The sequence below is a fragment of the Schistocerca cancellata genome, chromosome 3 (genome assembly GCF_023864275.1).
Source record: "Schistocerca cancellata isolate TAMUIC-IGC-003103 chromosome 3, iqSchCanc2.1, whole genome shotgun sequence".
In the NCBI taxonomy this organism is placed as follows: Eukaryota; Metazoa; Arthropoda; class Insecta; order Orthoptera; family Acrididae; genus Schistocerca; species Schistocerca cancellata.
The window spans coordinates 431572371-431589831 of record NC_064628.1 but is presented as its reverse complement, the minus strand read 5'-3'; the positions used below and the strand labels follow the sequence as shown (position 1 = coordinate 431589831).

General features: G+C 40.0%; 1 protein-coding gene across 1 annotated transcript in view; it reads left to right on the top strand.

Annotated features, from left to right (window-relative positions):
- The window catches only part of LOC126175173 (D-glucuronyl C5-epimerase B), a 131816-nt gene that overhangs the window by 28259 nt on the left and 86096 nt on the right, over window positions 1-17461 (top strand). Inside the window, exon 5 of the mRNA XM_049921763.1 lies at window positions 7544-7771. Within this exon, the coding sequence (XP_049777720.1) occupies window positions 7544-7771 (228 nt within the window). The remainder of the gene's footprint in view (window positions 1-7543; window positions 7772-17461) is intronic.

The window sequence follows — 17461 nt, the reverse complement described above, 5'->3', positions numbered from 1 at the left end:
GCACTTCTGCCTCGACTGACATCTCTGCCCAAACTCTTTGCCTCTGTATATGTCTGCTTGTGTCTGTATATGTGTGGATGGATATGTGTGCGTGTGTGCGAGTGTATACCCGTCCTTTTTTCACCCTAAGGTAAGTCTTTCCGCTCCCGGGACTGGAATGACTCCTTACCCTCTCCCTTAAAACCCACATCCTTTCGTCTTTCCCTCTCCTTCCCTCTTTCCTGATGAGGCAACAGTTTGTTGTGAAAGCTTGAATTTTGTGTGTATGTTTGTGTTCGTTTGTGTGTCTGTCGACCTGCCACCACTTTCATTTGGTAAGTCACATCATCTTTGTTTTTAGGTATATTTTTCCTTCATGGAATGTTTCCTTCTATTATATATATAAAAAGAAAGATGATGAGACTTACCAAACAAAAGCGCTGGCAGGTCGATAGACACACAAACATACACACACATATATATATATATATATATATATATATATATATATATATATATATATATATATATATACGAGAGGCGGCAACTTGAAATTAGCCGTGGTTGAGGCCAGGCCGCCCCTCGTTCATCACTTGTCACTCAACAACATCTTTGCCTCTGTACTTCCGCCTCAACTGACATCTCTTCCCAAACTCTTTGCCTTTACATATGTGTGTGTGTGTGTGTGTGTGTGTGTGTGTGTGTGTGTGTGTGTGTTTGCATGCGTGCGTGTGTGCGTGCATGCGCGCGCAAGTGTGTACCTGTCCCTTTTTCCCCCTAAGGTAAGTCTTTCCGTTCCCGGGATTGGAATGACTCCTTACCCTCTCCCTTAAGTACCCAGTGACACAGTGTTTAAACTTTGTACAATTCAGAACAGTCTTTGATCTAAAAACTTTTTTCCATTGTTTTATGACCTGTTTAGATCTATATGATTATCACTGATAATCTTCAGACACATTTTTCTTCCTAAACTAGTATACAAAACATGAAAATCTAGTAAGCAAGATAGGCACCATCAAATGGTATAAAAACTTCAACGACCTAGGTAAACAGAATTGAGTCATTGGGTGTAGGGTCACCATCAGCATACTGTGCACAGTAAGGTATAATTTTTGATTACTAATATAAAGTTGGGTTTGATAAAATTGAAATACACTCCTGGAAATGGAAAAAAGAACACATTGACACCGGTGTGTCAGACCAACCATACTTGCTCCGGACACTGCGAGAGGGCTGTACAAGCAATGATCACACGCACGGCACAGCGGACACACCAGGAACCGCGGTGTTGGCTGTCGAATGGCGCTAGCTGCGCAGCATTTGTGCACCGCCGCCGTCAGTGTCAGCCAGTTTGCCGTGGCATACGGAGCTCCATCGCAGTCTTTAACACTGGTAGCACGCCGCGACAGCGTGGACCTGAACCCTTTGTGCAGTTGACGGACTTTGAGCGAGGGCGTATAGTGGGCATGCGGGAGGCCGGGTGGACGTACCGCCGAATTGCTCAACACGTGGGGCGTGAGGTCTCCACAGTACATCGATGTTGTCGCCAGTGGTCGGCGGAAGGTGCACGTGCCCGTCGACCTGAGACCGGACCGCAGCGACGCACGGATGCACGCCAAGACCGTAGGATCCTACGCAGTGCCGTAGGGGACCGCACCGCCACTTCCCAGCAAATTAGGGACACTGTTGCTCCTGGGGTATCGGCGAGGACCATTCGCAACCGTCTCCATGAAGCTGGGCTACGGTCCCGCACACCGTTAGGCCGTCTTCCGCTCACGCCCCAACATCGTGCAGCCTGCCTCCAGTGGTGTCGCGACAGGCGTGAATGGAGGGACGAATGGAGACATGTCGTCTTCAGCGATGAGAGTCGCTTCTGCCTTGGTGCCAATGATGGTCGTATGCGTGTTTGGTGCCGTGCAGGTGAGCGCCACAATCAGGACTGCATACGACCGAGGCACACAGGGCCAACACCCGGCATCATGGTGTGGGGAGCGATCTCCTACACTGGCCGTACACCACTGGTGATCGTCGAGGGGACACTGAATAGTGCACGGTACATCCAAACCGTCATCGAACCCATCGTTCTACCATTCCTAGACCGGCAAGGGAACTTGCTGTTCCAACAGGACAATGCATGTCCGCATGTATCCCGTGCCACCCAACGTGCTCTAGAAGGTGTAAGTCAACTACCCTGGCCCCCATTGAGCATGTTTGGGACTGGATGAAGCGTCGTCTCACGCGGTCTGCACGTCCAGCACGAACGCTGGTCCAACTGAGGCGCCAGGTGGAAATGGCATGGCAAGCCGTTCCACAGGACTACATCCAGCATCTCTACGATCGTCTCCATGGGAGAATAGCAGCCTGCATTGCTGCGAAAGGTGGATATACACTGTACTAGTGCCGACATTGTGCATGCTCTGTTGCCTGTGTCTATGTGCCTGTGGTTCTGTCAGTGTGATCATGTGATGTATCTGACCCCAGGAATGTGTCAATAAAGTTTCCCCTTCCTGGTACAATGAATTCACGGTGTTCTTATTTCAATTTCCAGGAGTGTACATTCAACATATTGTTTTACAGGTTGGGGAAAGGCAGTGCGAATTCCACAAGGTGAATAAAATCTTCCACACTGGCTATTAAAATACTACTTTTAATAAAAAGTCACTACCAGATTTGCATCAGTAGAGATACAGCTTCATGTGACGGCCTTTTCAAAAATCATTGTCAAGCAAAGTGGTTGCTTACAGCCACGTCCCATTGTTCATTGTCTAGATAAAACCAATAACACACTAAAAGCAGTTGTCTGTGCTTAAATTGAGTGGGACTGTGCAGCATCATGCCACAGATATCGCAGAAGTGTGCACAATGCTGGCATAAACTGTACTGATGTACCGATCAGTACATTTTATGCTGGTGTTGTGTACACTTGTATACTGTGTACAGCATGGTGCTGTGCTATGCCAGTCAGTTTAATCATAGCAACCACTTTTAGTATGCTGTTGGTTTTATCTAGATGAATGGTGGGGCTTGGCTGTAAGCAACCACATTGCCACACCATGACTTTTGAAAAAAATTGTCACCAGAAGATGCATCTCTACTGATATAAAACTGGTAGTGACTTTTTTTAATAAAAGTATTTTAACAGCCAATGCGGAAGTTTTATTCATTATGTGAAATGTAGTCAGTCTTTATCATACAGACAAGCAGCAACTGGTACATTTCCGAGTTGAAAGTCTGATAGTGTTGCAGTTTCATCTCTGCTAAAATAAGTATTGGTCAGTTAGTTCAAAAGTATAATTGGCTGCCCTGAAAGAGGAAACATTTAATACTCTGCTTACCATGCAATATCTCAAGCAGGAAGCAAACAAGAGCATGAACAAATTCTGCTAAACAGTTTCTGTCTATTTATAAAAATGTCTTCAAATCAGTCAGTTTCTTAAATTTCCATTAAAAAAATCACATCGTCATTTTCACGACTTGTTATTTACCAAAAACAGGCTTCTGAGGCACGTGGTTATAGCTTATATAATTATAGATTCACACTGTTTAGCACATACTGATTGCACTGATTGCATCTCATGGACTGCACTCACTGATTGCACCAGAGAAACAAGGAAAAAATTGTCTTTCCATATGGACTTTGTGTGTGACATTCAACTTTCTAGCCGCAAGCCTTCTACTGGAAAATGAAAAAGTCTCCTTGTTGTACAAACATCTAACTAGCCCTCACAGTTGGGAATCTAAGTTAATACAATTTTTTCTGTAGGTAAGGAAGGTTGATACAGTGACATTAATGAGTATCATACAAACAATAATTTTACAAGTGGGACTGTTGCAGTCTTTTGGTTCTGAAAGTGCCAGTTCACACTATTATAATTAAAAACATGAAAACTGGAACAGCTTTATTATGTTGTTTAATAAATATGGTGCTGAAATTCTAATCTTATAAATTAAGCCAAAAGGAATGCTAATTTGTAGTGCATTACTGTTTTTACATCATGACTCCAGGTTTCTAACTGAAATACAGTACTGTTAATTTTAGCCTTGTAGCTTCTGTATTTTGGTGGCACTCAAAATTATAAGGAGAAAAGAATCCTCAGTTTTCTCTTAAGCTATTAATTGTACTGCCTTCTCAGGGTACTTTATTTCGGTATATATTTGAACACAACACAACACATCATAGTTATCATGATGTTTGTAAGGACACAGTTATAGATATCCTTGCCAGTAAACTACCTAGCAGCAGGTGCTCGTTGGCAAGCCTTAGCTTCTAGAACCTTCTGCAGTTTCCCACCTTTTCTGGCAGACGGGTTGGTGACGATGTGAGTTGGTACCAAGAGCATTATGCAGAAGTGGGTCAGACTCAGTTGATTGAGTACATAATGAAAAAACTGTGCATCGTAAATATTTGAAATTGAATTATAAAGTGTGTTATAGCACATTAAGAGAAATATTTCACTGGAATAGGAATGTTGACTTGTCCCTGGTGGTGGTGCGTTTTTTCCCCATGATTGATCTTCTGTATTGTCAGTATCATCGAAATGATTAATTTGGTAGATACAATTACAGCTACACCAAGTACAGTTAGGCTACAGTTCAGTTTTTTATGCGGTCATGGCTGAAGTAAATCTCTATAGTCATTGTCTGATTGCCAACAATTAGAGAGACACTCAGATCTTGTAAAGCTTTGGGAGTGAGCTTACACATCCTATTGCACATCGGCTTCTACAAGGAGGATGGGGAAATCTGTACACACTCAACACCCAGCATGACTCAGAATATCGCCATTGTGCTACAAGCTGTCCTGTTATGCACTCATGCAGGCTTTACGAACATTATTGAATCGGCAACACCTTATCTATCTGTGATTTGCACTGTTCTGTTGCCGTGTAATTCCTTTCAGTGACTTCATTTTAAGTAAGGGGGGAATTACCTTGAACCTAGAGCAGATGTTCATGTGTTACACTTCAGCAAATATTTGTGTTGGTTGGTACCCAAATTCAACTTTCCCCATAATCCACCTGCCCACAGTTTTTGATATGTTGCGCCATAATGTGGAACTTTTCATGATACTTCAAATGTAATGCAAAGTATGTGTTAAACAACTTTATTTTGCATAACTTCCTGACTATTTGTCATACTTTACCTGATCACTGGGCTCCCTAGTTCTGAAGTGGTAAAAGTCTGAAGACTTTGTACAGCTAGGATTCTGTGTCTGCCTACAGCCAACATTAGTGATCTAATGACAAGATGATAACAGTAATATGTGTAGCATTATAGCAGCAATTACATAAGTGACTGTCATGTTAACTGGTTACTTCTTTCTTCATAATGAGAGGTGGAATTGCTTGGATGGGCCACACTGATTGGATAGTGAGAGGGGACCCCACGAATGGCGAAGGCAAGGATAGGGTGCATAAAATTTACCAGAAAAAAATTACAAGTAAGAAAGACAGTTTAAAAATTAACCCAGAGAGGTATGGGAGTTCTACCCCTCGTGTTCCCTTCTTCTGTCTGTGAGAAGAAGCATTTCCATAGATCCACAACTTTACTAAAACACTGTTGTCACAGTGTAATTTTGTCCAACTAGTGTCATAAAGAAATGATTGTTACTGAGCAGATGGCTTAATGTGGTTTATGTGAGAACAGTGCTCTTGGTTCACACCATGGCTACTAGAACACATGGTAGGGGTCATGCGCAGGTGGGCTGTGAGCTGTGGTGTCACTGTGAACTCTCGCTGCACTGCACTGCTTTGAAAGCTTATTGGCATATGGTGCACACATGTTTAACTCATATGTAGCTATGAATGTAACCCAGGTTTTCCATGTTTTAGTGTATTGTAGTTATTTTTGTTGTTATTATTAGGCTTTATATTAGTTGTCCTATTTTTGCTATGGTCAGTGAAATGCAGGTCCAAAGCCTCCAAATGACGTCAGTCTCTTTCATCATCTTGGAGTGTGCTGCTTTTCTTCTGGTGTAAGAGGCTCACACAGGTTTAGACTACAAAGACCTGTAGTACGGAGAAACCCCCTATAATGTCATTTTATTTTCTTAACTGTATTGACGGGTTTTATTATTCTATTCTCAATAATTATATTTTTTTTTTTCATTTAGTTAATAACTTTGATTTTTCAAAACACTGAGGCCTAAATCAATAAAACCTAAACAAGAAAATTGCCTGATTCTTTTAATAGTGACTTCACTAGTAAGAGGATATTTAAATACATCCCTGATAAAAGATAACACTTGATAAGATAGACAACGTAAAGTTGCAGCTTTCGCAATAACTTCAGATGACCAGTTTGTACACCATCATTTCGTAACCACTTGTTGTCAACAATCTGAGAAAGAGGCTTGAATCACTGTTTGAAGGCCTTTTGATTTCAAAAACTCAGCGCTACATTGAGAGAGATGACTCTGCATTCTTTTGCCTAATCTCTTTTATTTCTGTTCTGTAAATTCTAATTATTGGTGTAAGCATGCATTGTTGCATTCAGGCAGTGTTTGTTTCCACAGTTAACATTTTGCCTAGTAGTAATTTCTTCATTAGTTGGTAATATATTTACCTGTAAAATTTCTTCTACTTCTGTACAGTAGCTTTGATCTTGTGCCTGGATATTTCTCTCATCAATAGGCTCATTACAATGCTCAAAATCAGCACTGAAGGATAGTAGATTTTGATTTGGAACAGGATCAGTATTCGTACTGTGTTTGGAAGGAATATTCAACAGTTAATTTTTCAAATCTCTTTCACAATCTGAACCAGTACTATGCATTGAGCACATACAAGCATTTTCAACTTGAAATGGATTAGCACAATTACAAGTACTTATCCATTTTCATTTTGTGGCATTACTTTTAGGAAATACATGAAAATTAATTTATAACTCGCTTTTCTGCTGTGGTTATTAGAACTGGTGAGAGGGGATGAGCTCAGATTTGGCAGCTCTGTCAGGGGGCACAGGATCAGCCCAGTGTGGCTCTGTTCTGTTAACTTTGTGTCTTTACTTTCACCAAACCGTAAAATATTTCTTACTTTTATGTGTCACTTTTGTTTTTGTAGATACTTGGTACAAAGCAGCAAATACACATGTAGTGCTAGCATTACATGAGGAAGATACACCTAACTTATTCTCCCTTTATCTTTTCTCTCTCTCTGCAACAGTCATTGGGATGTACAGAGCTTGCTTCCTCCATTCCTCACAACCCATTCTGTTAATAATCAAGAAAAGTAGGTGATTTAAAATTATGTAAATTTTTGACAGAACAATTGTGCACCTGTGTATGTTCTTCACAAGAAAGCATAGCTACTCAGTCACATTTTGTGGAAAGTAGTAAAGTTTCATTAGAATTATGTTAACCTTGCATATGTGCTAACTACCATTTACTGAATGATCTTAACTATGCATCATATACCTTTCAAATAATGTCCATTTGTGTCTGAATTATTCACCGTATTATTCCATTTTTGTTGGGGGGCTTGATTCAGAGTTGCAAATAATAATTGAGACATTATTTTGTAAACACAACTGAATAAAATATATGTTGTTGCTTCTTTTCTTCTAGGAGTACCAGTGTCAACTCAGTGGCAACCTCAGGGTTACTTCTATCCCACACAGATAGCACAGTTTGGCTTAGCACATTATAGTAAAAACATGACCGAGCCAGAACCTCATCAAGTGGTTGTGGAGGATGGAGATAAAGAGAGAGGAAGTTGGAGAGTTCCTAAAGACGCTGAGCTTAATTATATAAAAAATGGCACAGGGAACTATATTGTCTGTTTTAAGAGCCAAGGTTAGCCCAGATATGAACTGCTTTTAATATTTACATTTGATGTTCTTTTCAGAAGCTTGTAAGTGCTTTATTTCTTAAAGAGTGAACATTGAGAAGTGAATGTAGCATCAGTACTTACATGGATCCAAATATTTTGACATAGATAACACCAGTGAATTTTACTGTTGCTGCAATATTACTAGGTTCAGGATAAAATAAATGAAATCCATCCCTAACTTTTTATTTCAGTTCTATGCATTGCATGAAATAAGCATATGACTACTTGTCATGAGCTGCGCTTTGAACATTGAGAAAGGTGGATAATGTTCACAGTTAGAGGGTAAGACACTGTAAAAGGAAAGATAACTGCTGGCAATATGAAATAAGGAACTCTGTGCTTTTCTTTCCTTTATTTGATGACTGAATTTCCTGTGCCATTGAAACATCTCTTAACTTTCATACTTTAGTACTGTCAGTTTAGAAAAACTTTACATGTTTTATCTGGGTAGTAAGTTCCTCTCAGACAAAGTCGCACAATGTTTCAGCTGAAACTTTTATGTACTTTATTAACTTCTGATCTGTATTAGTGTGGGGAACTGCTAGTATTACAGAAAAATTTGAAAAAAGTCCAAGTATTATGTTACAGGATATTTAAGTACAACGGTTGCTCAGAAAGTAATACACAGCATTTTTTTTTTCTCTCTCTCTCTCTCAGCTGAAAAAATTGCTATGGGTGCGAAATGTTACGTATGTATTATTTGAAGTCTCCTGAGTGAGTGTGCCAAGTTGCTGTCACTTCCGACGTAACATACCTGCAGGACAGTTTCAAAATGGCATCTGTATGAATTTCTCACTGCAGAGAAATAAACTGTGGGGAGTATTCACAAACGCTTGTACAAAGTCTATGGAGCAACCGCTGTGGACAGAAGTACAGTTAGTTGCTAGGCACGGATGATGTCATTAGAAGGCGGTTCGGTGGAGCTCCACGATTTGCAGCAGTTGGGGAGACCATCCATGACTGTCAAACCTGACATGTTGCAGTGAGCTGCTGATGTCATTCGTGAGGACAAACGCCACTAAATGATGCCATTCATGGAAGACATTTTGAGGACGATGATGAAGTGATTCACACAGTGAAGCACTGGCTCCACCACCAGGAGTAGGTTTGGTACCGACAGGGCATACACGCTATTGTTTTGGGCTGGAGGAAGGCCATAGAATGGGATGGAAATTACATGGAAAATAGGGTGTGTAGATAAAACACTATTCTTTCATGTGTGTAATTCTTATTATGTTAAATAAAGAATTGTTGAAGGAAAAAAATGTGGTGAATTACTTTCTGGATGACCACATATTAAAACTGAGATTGAAATTAATTGAATCTGCAGAATAGCTCAATTGAATTCCCCATCTATATCTCTGTACGTGAAATGCCAAAGGAACCGCGCAACCGCTACGGTCACAGGTTCAAATCCTGCCTCGGGCATGGATGTGTGTGATGTCCTTAGGTTAGTTAGGTTTAAGTAGTTCTAAGTTCTAGGGGACTGATGACCTTAGAAGTTAAGTCCCATAGTGCTCAGAGCCATTTTGAAATCCCAAAACTAAACGCCATAGCATTCTGTTTGTTGCCCCCAGTATTATTGCACCTGTGAGTAGGGGACTTCAGTCAGCTTATCATGAGTCAGTGCGGAATCGAGGTTGCAGAGGAAAGGAAGAGTGGTGCAACTACAGTTATGCAATGAAAACTGCACCAATGTTAGTGCTTAGAGTTATGGAGTGAATAGTCCATCGCACAAGGAGTACCGTATTTACTCGAATCTAAGACGCACTCGAATCTAAGCCGCACCCGAAAAATGAGACTCGAAATCGAGGAAAAAAATTTTCCCGAATCTAAGCCGCACCTGAAATTTGAGACTCGAAATTCAAGGGGAGAGAAAAGTTTTAGGCCGCACCTCCAAATCAAAACAAAGTTAGTCCATTGTAATACGAGACACAATTTAGGTCAAATGAATGACGATACAGCTACAGGAGTTTGGTTCGAGTCGTAAGCTTAACAGTTAAGTTTTACCAGGTAGCCATTGCTATACATCAGGTGCTCCGTCAGTATTTATACGGGTACCCTTCCTTTTCACGTGCTTCGTCTGGTTTGAATCGATTGCTTATTTTGCTTTGATCTGATAAGTGCCGTTTTCTTTGTTATAGGTGTTAACGTCACTCTGAGCTGAAAATGCATTATCATGCATTGTTTGTCTCATTCTGATAGTGCGTGTTTACGGCCTGTCGCCGTGCGCGGCATGGCTTGCTTTTGTGCGCGCTACCGCCGCTTACAATTAAAAAAAAAGAAAAGAGAGGAATCGTCTCACTAGCGAAACAATGGCAAGAGACTGCTATTTGTTGTTACTTACACTGCTTTCTTTGATAATGATCAACAAGAAACAAATAATAGACTGCATATGATAGAATATGTTCTGAACGAGAGTTAGGCGAAAATTTTTCTCCGTTTGAAAATCTTTGCGGCCGCTTCTCTAGTACGTCAAATTCTGCACAGGAATTAGTCATCTTAGATTTAAAAATCTAATCAGTTGCCGTGCTTAATTTCTGACTGTATCACTATTAGGCATAAGAAAAATACGAATGTAAACATGACACGATACGTATATTCTTCCGCGTTTGCTGTTGTCTCACTCTAGTTTCGTAGTTTATTAGGCAGATAGGATTTAAATGAAATAGCAGCAAACACGAAAGAATACGTGGCATAATGTTTACATTCATATTATTCTTATGGTGAAGAGAATACTGCATGTGATTCACATTTCGTCAGGTTCCTATTAGCAACCACCTCTTCTCACAGGTAGTAAAAAATTCAACACGTAGAGTTGGCCATATTGACAAACATCCCAAACAGTCTTGCCAGTCGGATTTTCGTAGTACATTGAAATTCTGCTACATTCGAAGATGAACAATACGGAATTTGTATTTACTTCGTTGGATAATGTACGAAAATGCAGTGCTCAAAACCCGGGGCGGAGAAAAAAAGCTCGTCTTCCACCCTTTTTTTAAATTTATTTACTGACGCAGAGATTTTGGCGTCAGTATTTATCTCTGTGCCTACATGCATGCCCTTGTAGCGCTACATATATTCGACGGCAGAAGTTAGTTGTGGCGGCACCTACCAACATTTTTCAGAACTTCCGCTTGCTTTGCACTCGATTCTAAGCCGCAGGCGGTTTTTTGGATTACAAAAACCGGAAAAAAAGTGCGGCTTAGATTCGAGTAAATACGGTAGGTGCCAAACACTTCATCTGCTGTATCTTTATCAGTGGAATCCTTTCCAGTTTCATCTGGTGTCTCAGTTTCTATACCACTGTCATTGTCATGCCACAAATTCGCCTTCCCTCTCCAGACCAACACTGATTATTATATTCTCTGTTAGTTCTTCCATTAACCCATTTCTGTGCCAATAATCATTTTCAGATCCTTTTACATTTCTGCAAGCTTTTAGCCAATCATATTGGGTAATCTTAGATAAAGAGTCTGCAGTTATTTTTTTTAGGGTAGTTAAATTAATGAAAGGAATTTTTTTCCCCTGGAATTTCTTGTTTCATTTTATGTGCGATTATCTCTATAGGGTTCAAATTCCAGTGATGTGGTGGGAGCCTCAGAACAGTATATCCCTTAGGCTTTAAAACTGCATCTGTCTTAGAAACACACTTTGGCTTATTATAATGCATAATTTGTAAAAGCTCATTTCTTGTTAATCCATTTCAAAACTGATTTTGTTTGGAATGAGGTATTCAGTTAAGTACTTTTTGAGAGTTGCAGTAGTGGTGGCTTTATTTGTCTGAACAGTATGATAACAGTGCATTATTAAGACCAACAATACTACCAGCTGGGATGTGATGAATCAGTTTCTCTTCTAACCAACTGTGATAAGCATCCCCATTCATATCATGGTCATCACCCGGAATTTCTTCAAACTGCCAACACTTTTTCATAGTATAATGCATATGCATCCACATTTCATCCATGAACTCTGCTGGTTTACACGGTCCCTTTTCATAATTTGTGATTGTTCTCAAGTAATTCCCCATGTTTTGCAACAATTTCAAAAGTTCAGATAGCATGGTTCTCATATTTTTACAGTTTTTGAAATGAAATCCTATCTCTTTTAAAATTTTCTGAAATGTTTCCCCTTCCCCCATGAAAATTTCTCAGTTTTTTGAAAACATAAGCAGTCTACTCAATGTTGGTATTTCCTTCTTATGCTCATAATACTCTAAAAATTTTCTTAGAATAAGTGCTTTATCAAAGTTGTCTAGAGAAACAACTTTTCTAGAATGCCTTTATTTTCTAGGAGTTTCCACTTTTTCTCTGGTTTCTTCACTTTGTTAAAATCTTTAAAAAATTATTTTACACGTCTTTGTCACTTCCCTACCATTTTTGCCTCCAACAAGATTGCTTTCTATTGAGTTATTGTTACCTGAATCTCTTTTTTTTTCTTCCTGGCAAAATTGTTCATCTTCCAATGTCTCCCACTTTCAGGGGTATTGACGATTGCGGATAACACTGCACTGCACCACTGACAATATCATGCGAGGACCACTGAATCACTCGCTGCTACGTGCAGAACTGACCTGAAAGCATGGACATTGTAATGTGTTTTCCTTACTCACCACTACACTTGTTTACTTTCATGTCATGGTGTGTTCCTGATAACAGCCATTGAAGGCTGAGTGCAGTAATATCATGGTTGGGTATTTACTCCCTGTATAGTAAGATTCAGCTGAATTATAGTTAACAAACAGTGAGCAAGCATGGGGCTGTCAACACAAAATCTATTTGGGCCAGTGCAAGAGTAGATCCAATAATTAATAAGGAAATATGATTGCTTGGGCACTACTATGGATAGCATAGTGAATGAATAATCATACCCAAAATAGAGAAAAGGCCATAACCCACCACAGCAGTAAAACTGCACAAGGTTGGGGTGGCTAAGACTGGTCACCAAAATTAGATTTATTTGCTCCAAATACATCAGTGGGCAGGTTTCATCAAGTTATAAAGCCGAATGTTGTAAATTTTGTGACCTACGCCAATCATTTTTAACATTCATAGCTGCCAAATTATGACATAGATGTGTTTTATGGACGTTCATAATTTTTCCGTGGTATTAGATAGAGCCTTTGGAGAGGACTGGGAACAATGTAAGACAAATGGAACTTCATCAAGTAGAAACAAGATAAAAGCACCTCAGATTGCTGCCCTGCCATCAGGAGAAGAGCTCCCACAACTGTCGGCCCTGTTGTAAAAAACACCTGTAGACTCTCTTATCAGGGCTCAGGATGTTAACCTTCAGCATCACAGGGCAGACGACACTGCTAATTCAATTTCATGTAGGATTTATCACAGCACAGGTCTTTGTTGCATTTTCACCTGTGTGCTTTGGTAGTTTAGTTATTGAATCTCTGGGTGTTAATCTAGTTTATTAGACACAGTTCTTGCATTTTCAACAGTGTGCGCAATTGTGTTTCAACCCATGTGTCGATAGTCATGTGTTCATTTGTTTTGAAAACTAGTAATTGCCATTTGACAGTAGTCAGTCAGTCAGCTGCTGCCGCTGACAGCCGAGGCAGAGCAATGACAGGTAAGTAACCAATTTTGTGTCATTTTATGAGTTCCTAACTTAGAGTGAATTACGTAGTTTCATCTGCATACTTTTGCAGATTATTTTTGAATTTCTGATTGTTAATTTAATGTTTACTAGACACAGTTCTAGCATTTTTGGCAGGGTCTACAGTAGAGGTCCGCAGCACATTTTGATAGTCCTTTGTTTGTCTGTGTAGTTTTCCATGTACTTTAATACAGATAGGGACTGTGATTGCTGTGTGTTGATGTGAGCTGAGTTAGTAACACTTTGCTCTCAGCTCGAAGCTGTTTTGGATTTGGTTACACAGCTTGAGGCTGAGGTACACGGGTGTCACTGTTGTGGGCATTCCATTGGGATCCAACGGACATCAAGCACAACCCACGAGTCTGCCAATCGATTCACACTGGTGGCCAGCCCAGTTACTGCTCACATTGAGGTTGGCCCCATACTGTTGTCACATGGGAGGTCGCCTCGAGGTATGGCAGCCTGCGAAAGACTTCCCAAAGAGGCCGAATATGAGGTCTCCTCGGTTAGTCTGACAAACAGATTCCAGGTGCTGTCTGTGGCTGACACTGTTGCTCAGTCAGATACTGTTGCTTGTCCTGTTTCAGAGGAAACCTCTCAGCCCGCAAGATCTGCACAGTCATAAAGGGTGGGATTATTGGTAGTTGGGAGCTCCAGTGTTGGGCACATTAGGGGGCAACTTAGGGACATGGCTGCCAAGGAGGGGAAGAAAGCCAATGTGCATTCTGTGTGCACACCAGCTGGAATCAATCCAGATGTGGAACAGATCTTTCAGATACCACGAAGAGCACAGGGTGCAGCCAACAACAGGTGGTGGCTCACATTGCTAACAGTGATGAGTGTTGCTTTGGATCGGAAGAGATTCTCCCTGGTTTAGAGGGCTATCAGAGCTGAGATGAAAGCAGAGCTCACCATTTGGAGCATAGTCAGTAGGAACGATTGCAGACCTCTGGTGCAGAGCTGAATCAGAGGCTCAGATGGTTCTGCGACTGTGTAGGCTGCAGATTCCTAACAATTCTAAATTTTCATAGCTATGGTGGGAAGCTACAAGAGCTTCAAGTGCTAATAGAAAGCACTTATGATCAAATTGTTATATGCATTGAAAGCTGGCTAAAGCTGGAGATAAGTTCAGCTGAAATTTTTGCGAAGGGCCTAACAGTGCTCGGAAAGGATAGGGTAAATACAATTGGCAGTGGTGTGTTTGCTGCATGTAGAAGTAATTTATCTTGTAGTAAAATTGAAGTAGGTAGTTCCTCTGAGTTAGTGTGGGTAGAGGTGATTCTTGGCACTAGAATAAAATAATAATTGGATCCTTTTACTGACATCCCAACTCAGGTGATAAAATTACTGAAAGGTTCAAAGAAAACTTGAGTCCAATTTCAAACACATGCCCAACTCGGGCAATTGCAGTTGGTGGTGACTTCGATTCACACTTGATGTGTTGGTGAAAATACATGTTTAAATCTCGAGGTATGTGTAAAACATCATCTGAAATTGTGTGAAATGTATTCTATAAAAATTATTTCGGGAATTTAGTTAAAGAGCCCACTTGAATGTTTAACAGTTGTGAAAACACACTCGACCTCTTAGAAGCAAGTAATCCTGTGCTAATAATGAGCATCAAAACAGATACAGGGTGAACATAAGGTTGTCAAAGCGAGACTGAATACTATAACTTCAAAATCCTCCTAAAATACACAAAAAATATATGTATTCAAACAAGCAGATGAAAATTCACCTGAAACCTTCCTTAGAGACAATTTGCACTCCTTCCAAATTAACGGTGTAAGTATAAACCAGATGTGGCTTAAATTCAAAGAAATAGTATCAACAGCAATAGAGAGATTTATACCAAATAACTCTCTCGTGTTTTACAAAATGGGTCAGAACACTGTTGTAGAAACAACAGAAAAACATGCCAAATTTGAACGAATGCATGGTCTCCAAGAATGGCGATATTTTGCAGAAGATCGAAACTTAGTGGACTGTGATGCTTATAATAATTTCCACAATGAAACTTTGTCTTGAAACCTTGCAGAAAATCCAAAGAGCTTCTGGTCATATGTGAAGTATGCTAGTGGCAAGACACAGTCAATGCCTTCTCTGCTTGACAGCAATGGAAATATTATTGATGACATTGCTGCTACAGCGGTTTTACTGAACATAGTATTCTGAAATTCCTTCACCAAAGACAAAGTAAACACCCCAGAATTTGAATCAAGAACAGCTCCCAATATGAGTAACTTAGAAGTAGAGATCCTCGACATAGTGAAGTAACTTATATCACTTAATGAAAGCAACTCTTCCAGTCCAGACTGTATACCAATTAGGTTCCTTTCAGAGAAAGCTAATGCAATAGCTCCATACTTAACAATCACATACAACTGCTCGTTCGATTAAAGATCCATACCCAAAGAATGGAAAGTTGCAGAGATCACACCAATATTCAAGAAAGCTAATAGGAGTAATCCACTAAATGTTGGCCCATATCATTAATGTCAATATGTAGCAGGATTTTAGAATGTATGCTGTGTTTGAACATTATGAATTAAGAGGGTGGTTTGAAAAGTTCTCAGAATCACCGCAGAAGGTCAGTGACAGCACAAAGAGTTGTTCACGTGTTATTCATTGGACATGTTGACTGTAAACATGTGCCACGTCAGTACTCTTCAAAGAGAGCTGTGGTGGTGACATAGCTATGTTGTTGTCCCCGCATAGTGATTTGCGAAGATGGAAAAAATCGAGATTCGAGCAGTGATTAAGTACTTCGTAAAGAAACGTATGAAAGCAAAGGAAATTCATGCTGCTTTTCAGAATACACGGTGGGAGTCTGCTCCTTCATATTCAACTGTTGTACAATTTGATTATGAGCCACTTGTGAGGCACTGTGTCAAAAGCCTTCTGCAAATCTAGACATATGCAATCGATTTGAAACCCTTGTTATTAGCACTCAGCACTTCGTGTGCGTAAAGAGATAGTTGTGTGCCTCAAGAATTATGAATTCTGAATCCGTGTTCAATGTGTGTCTGTTGACTGTTCACTTCGAATATTGTCCCAGTTATGCAACTGTGTTCATGATTTCCTGTTAGAGAGGTCACAGTTTATAGTAACTGATGGAAGGTCATCGAGTGCAACAGTAGTGATTTCTGGCATTCCACAGGGTAGTATTATAGGCCTTCTGCTGTTCCTTATATATATGAATGATTTAGGAGACAATCTGAGCAGTTGTCTTCAGTTGTTTGCAGATGAGCTGTCATTTATCATCTAGTAAAGTCATCAGAAAATTAAAATCGATTGCAAAATGATTTAGACAAGATACCTGTATGGTGTGAATATTGACAGCTGACCCTAAATAATGAAAAGTGTGAGGTCAGCCACATGAGTGCTAAAATGAATGCTTCAACTTCAGTTGCACTATAAATCAGTCAAATATACTGGCCATAAATTCAACTAAATACCTGGGAATTACAATTACAAACAACTTAAATTGTAAAGAACATAGGAAATGTTGTTGGGAAAGTGAACCAAAGAGTGGATTTTATTGGCAGAACACTTAGAACATGTAACAGATCTAGTAAAGAGACTGCCTACACTATTCTTGTGTGTCCTCTTTTGGAGTACTGCTGTAATGTGTGGAATCCTTACCAGCTAGGATTACGGATTACATCAAGAAAGTTCAAAGAAGGGCAGCACATTTTGTGTTATCGAGAAATAGGAGAGAGTGTGTCACATGCACAATAAGGATTTGGGGCGGACATCATGAAAATAACGATGTTCCTCGTAGCGGCAGAATCATTTTACGAAATTTCAATCACCAACTTTCTCCTCCAAATCCGAAAATACTCTGTTGACAGCATCCTATATAGGGAGAAAATGATCAGCATAATAAAATAAGGGAAATCAGAGCTCACACAGAAAGATGTAGGTGCTCATTTTTTCTGCACACTGTTAGAGAGTGGAATAATTGAGAATAAACCCTGTGTCAGGCACTGAAGTGCCATTTGCAGAATATCCATATAGATGTAGATGTAGATTGTTCT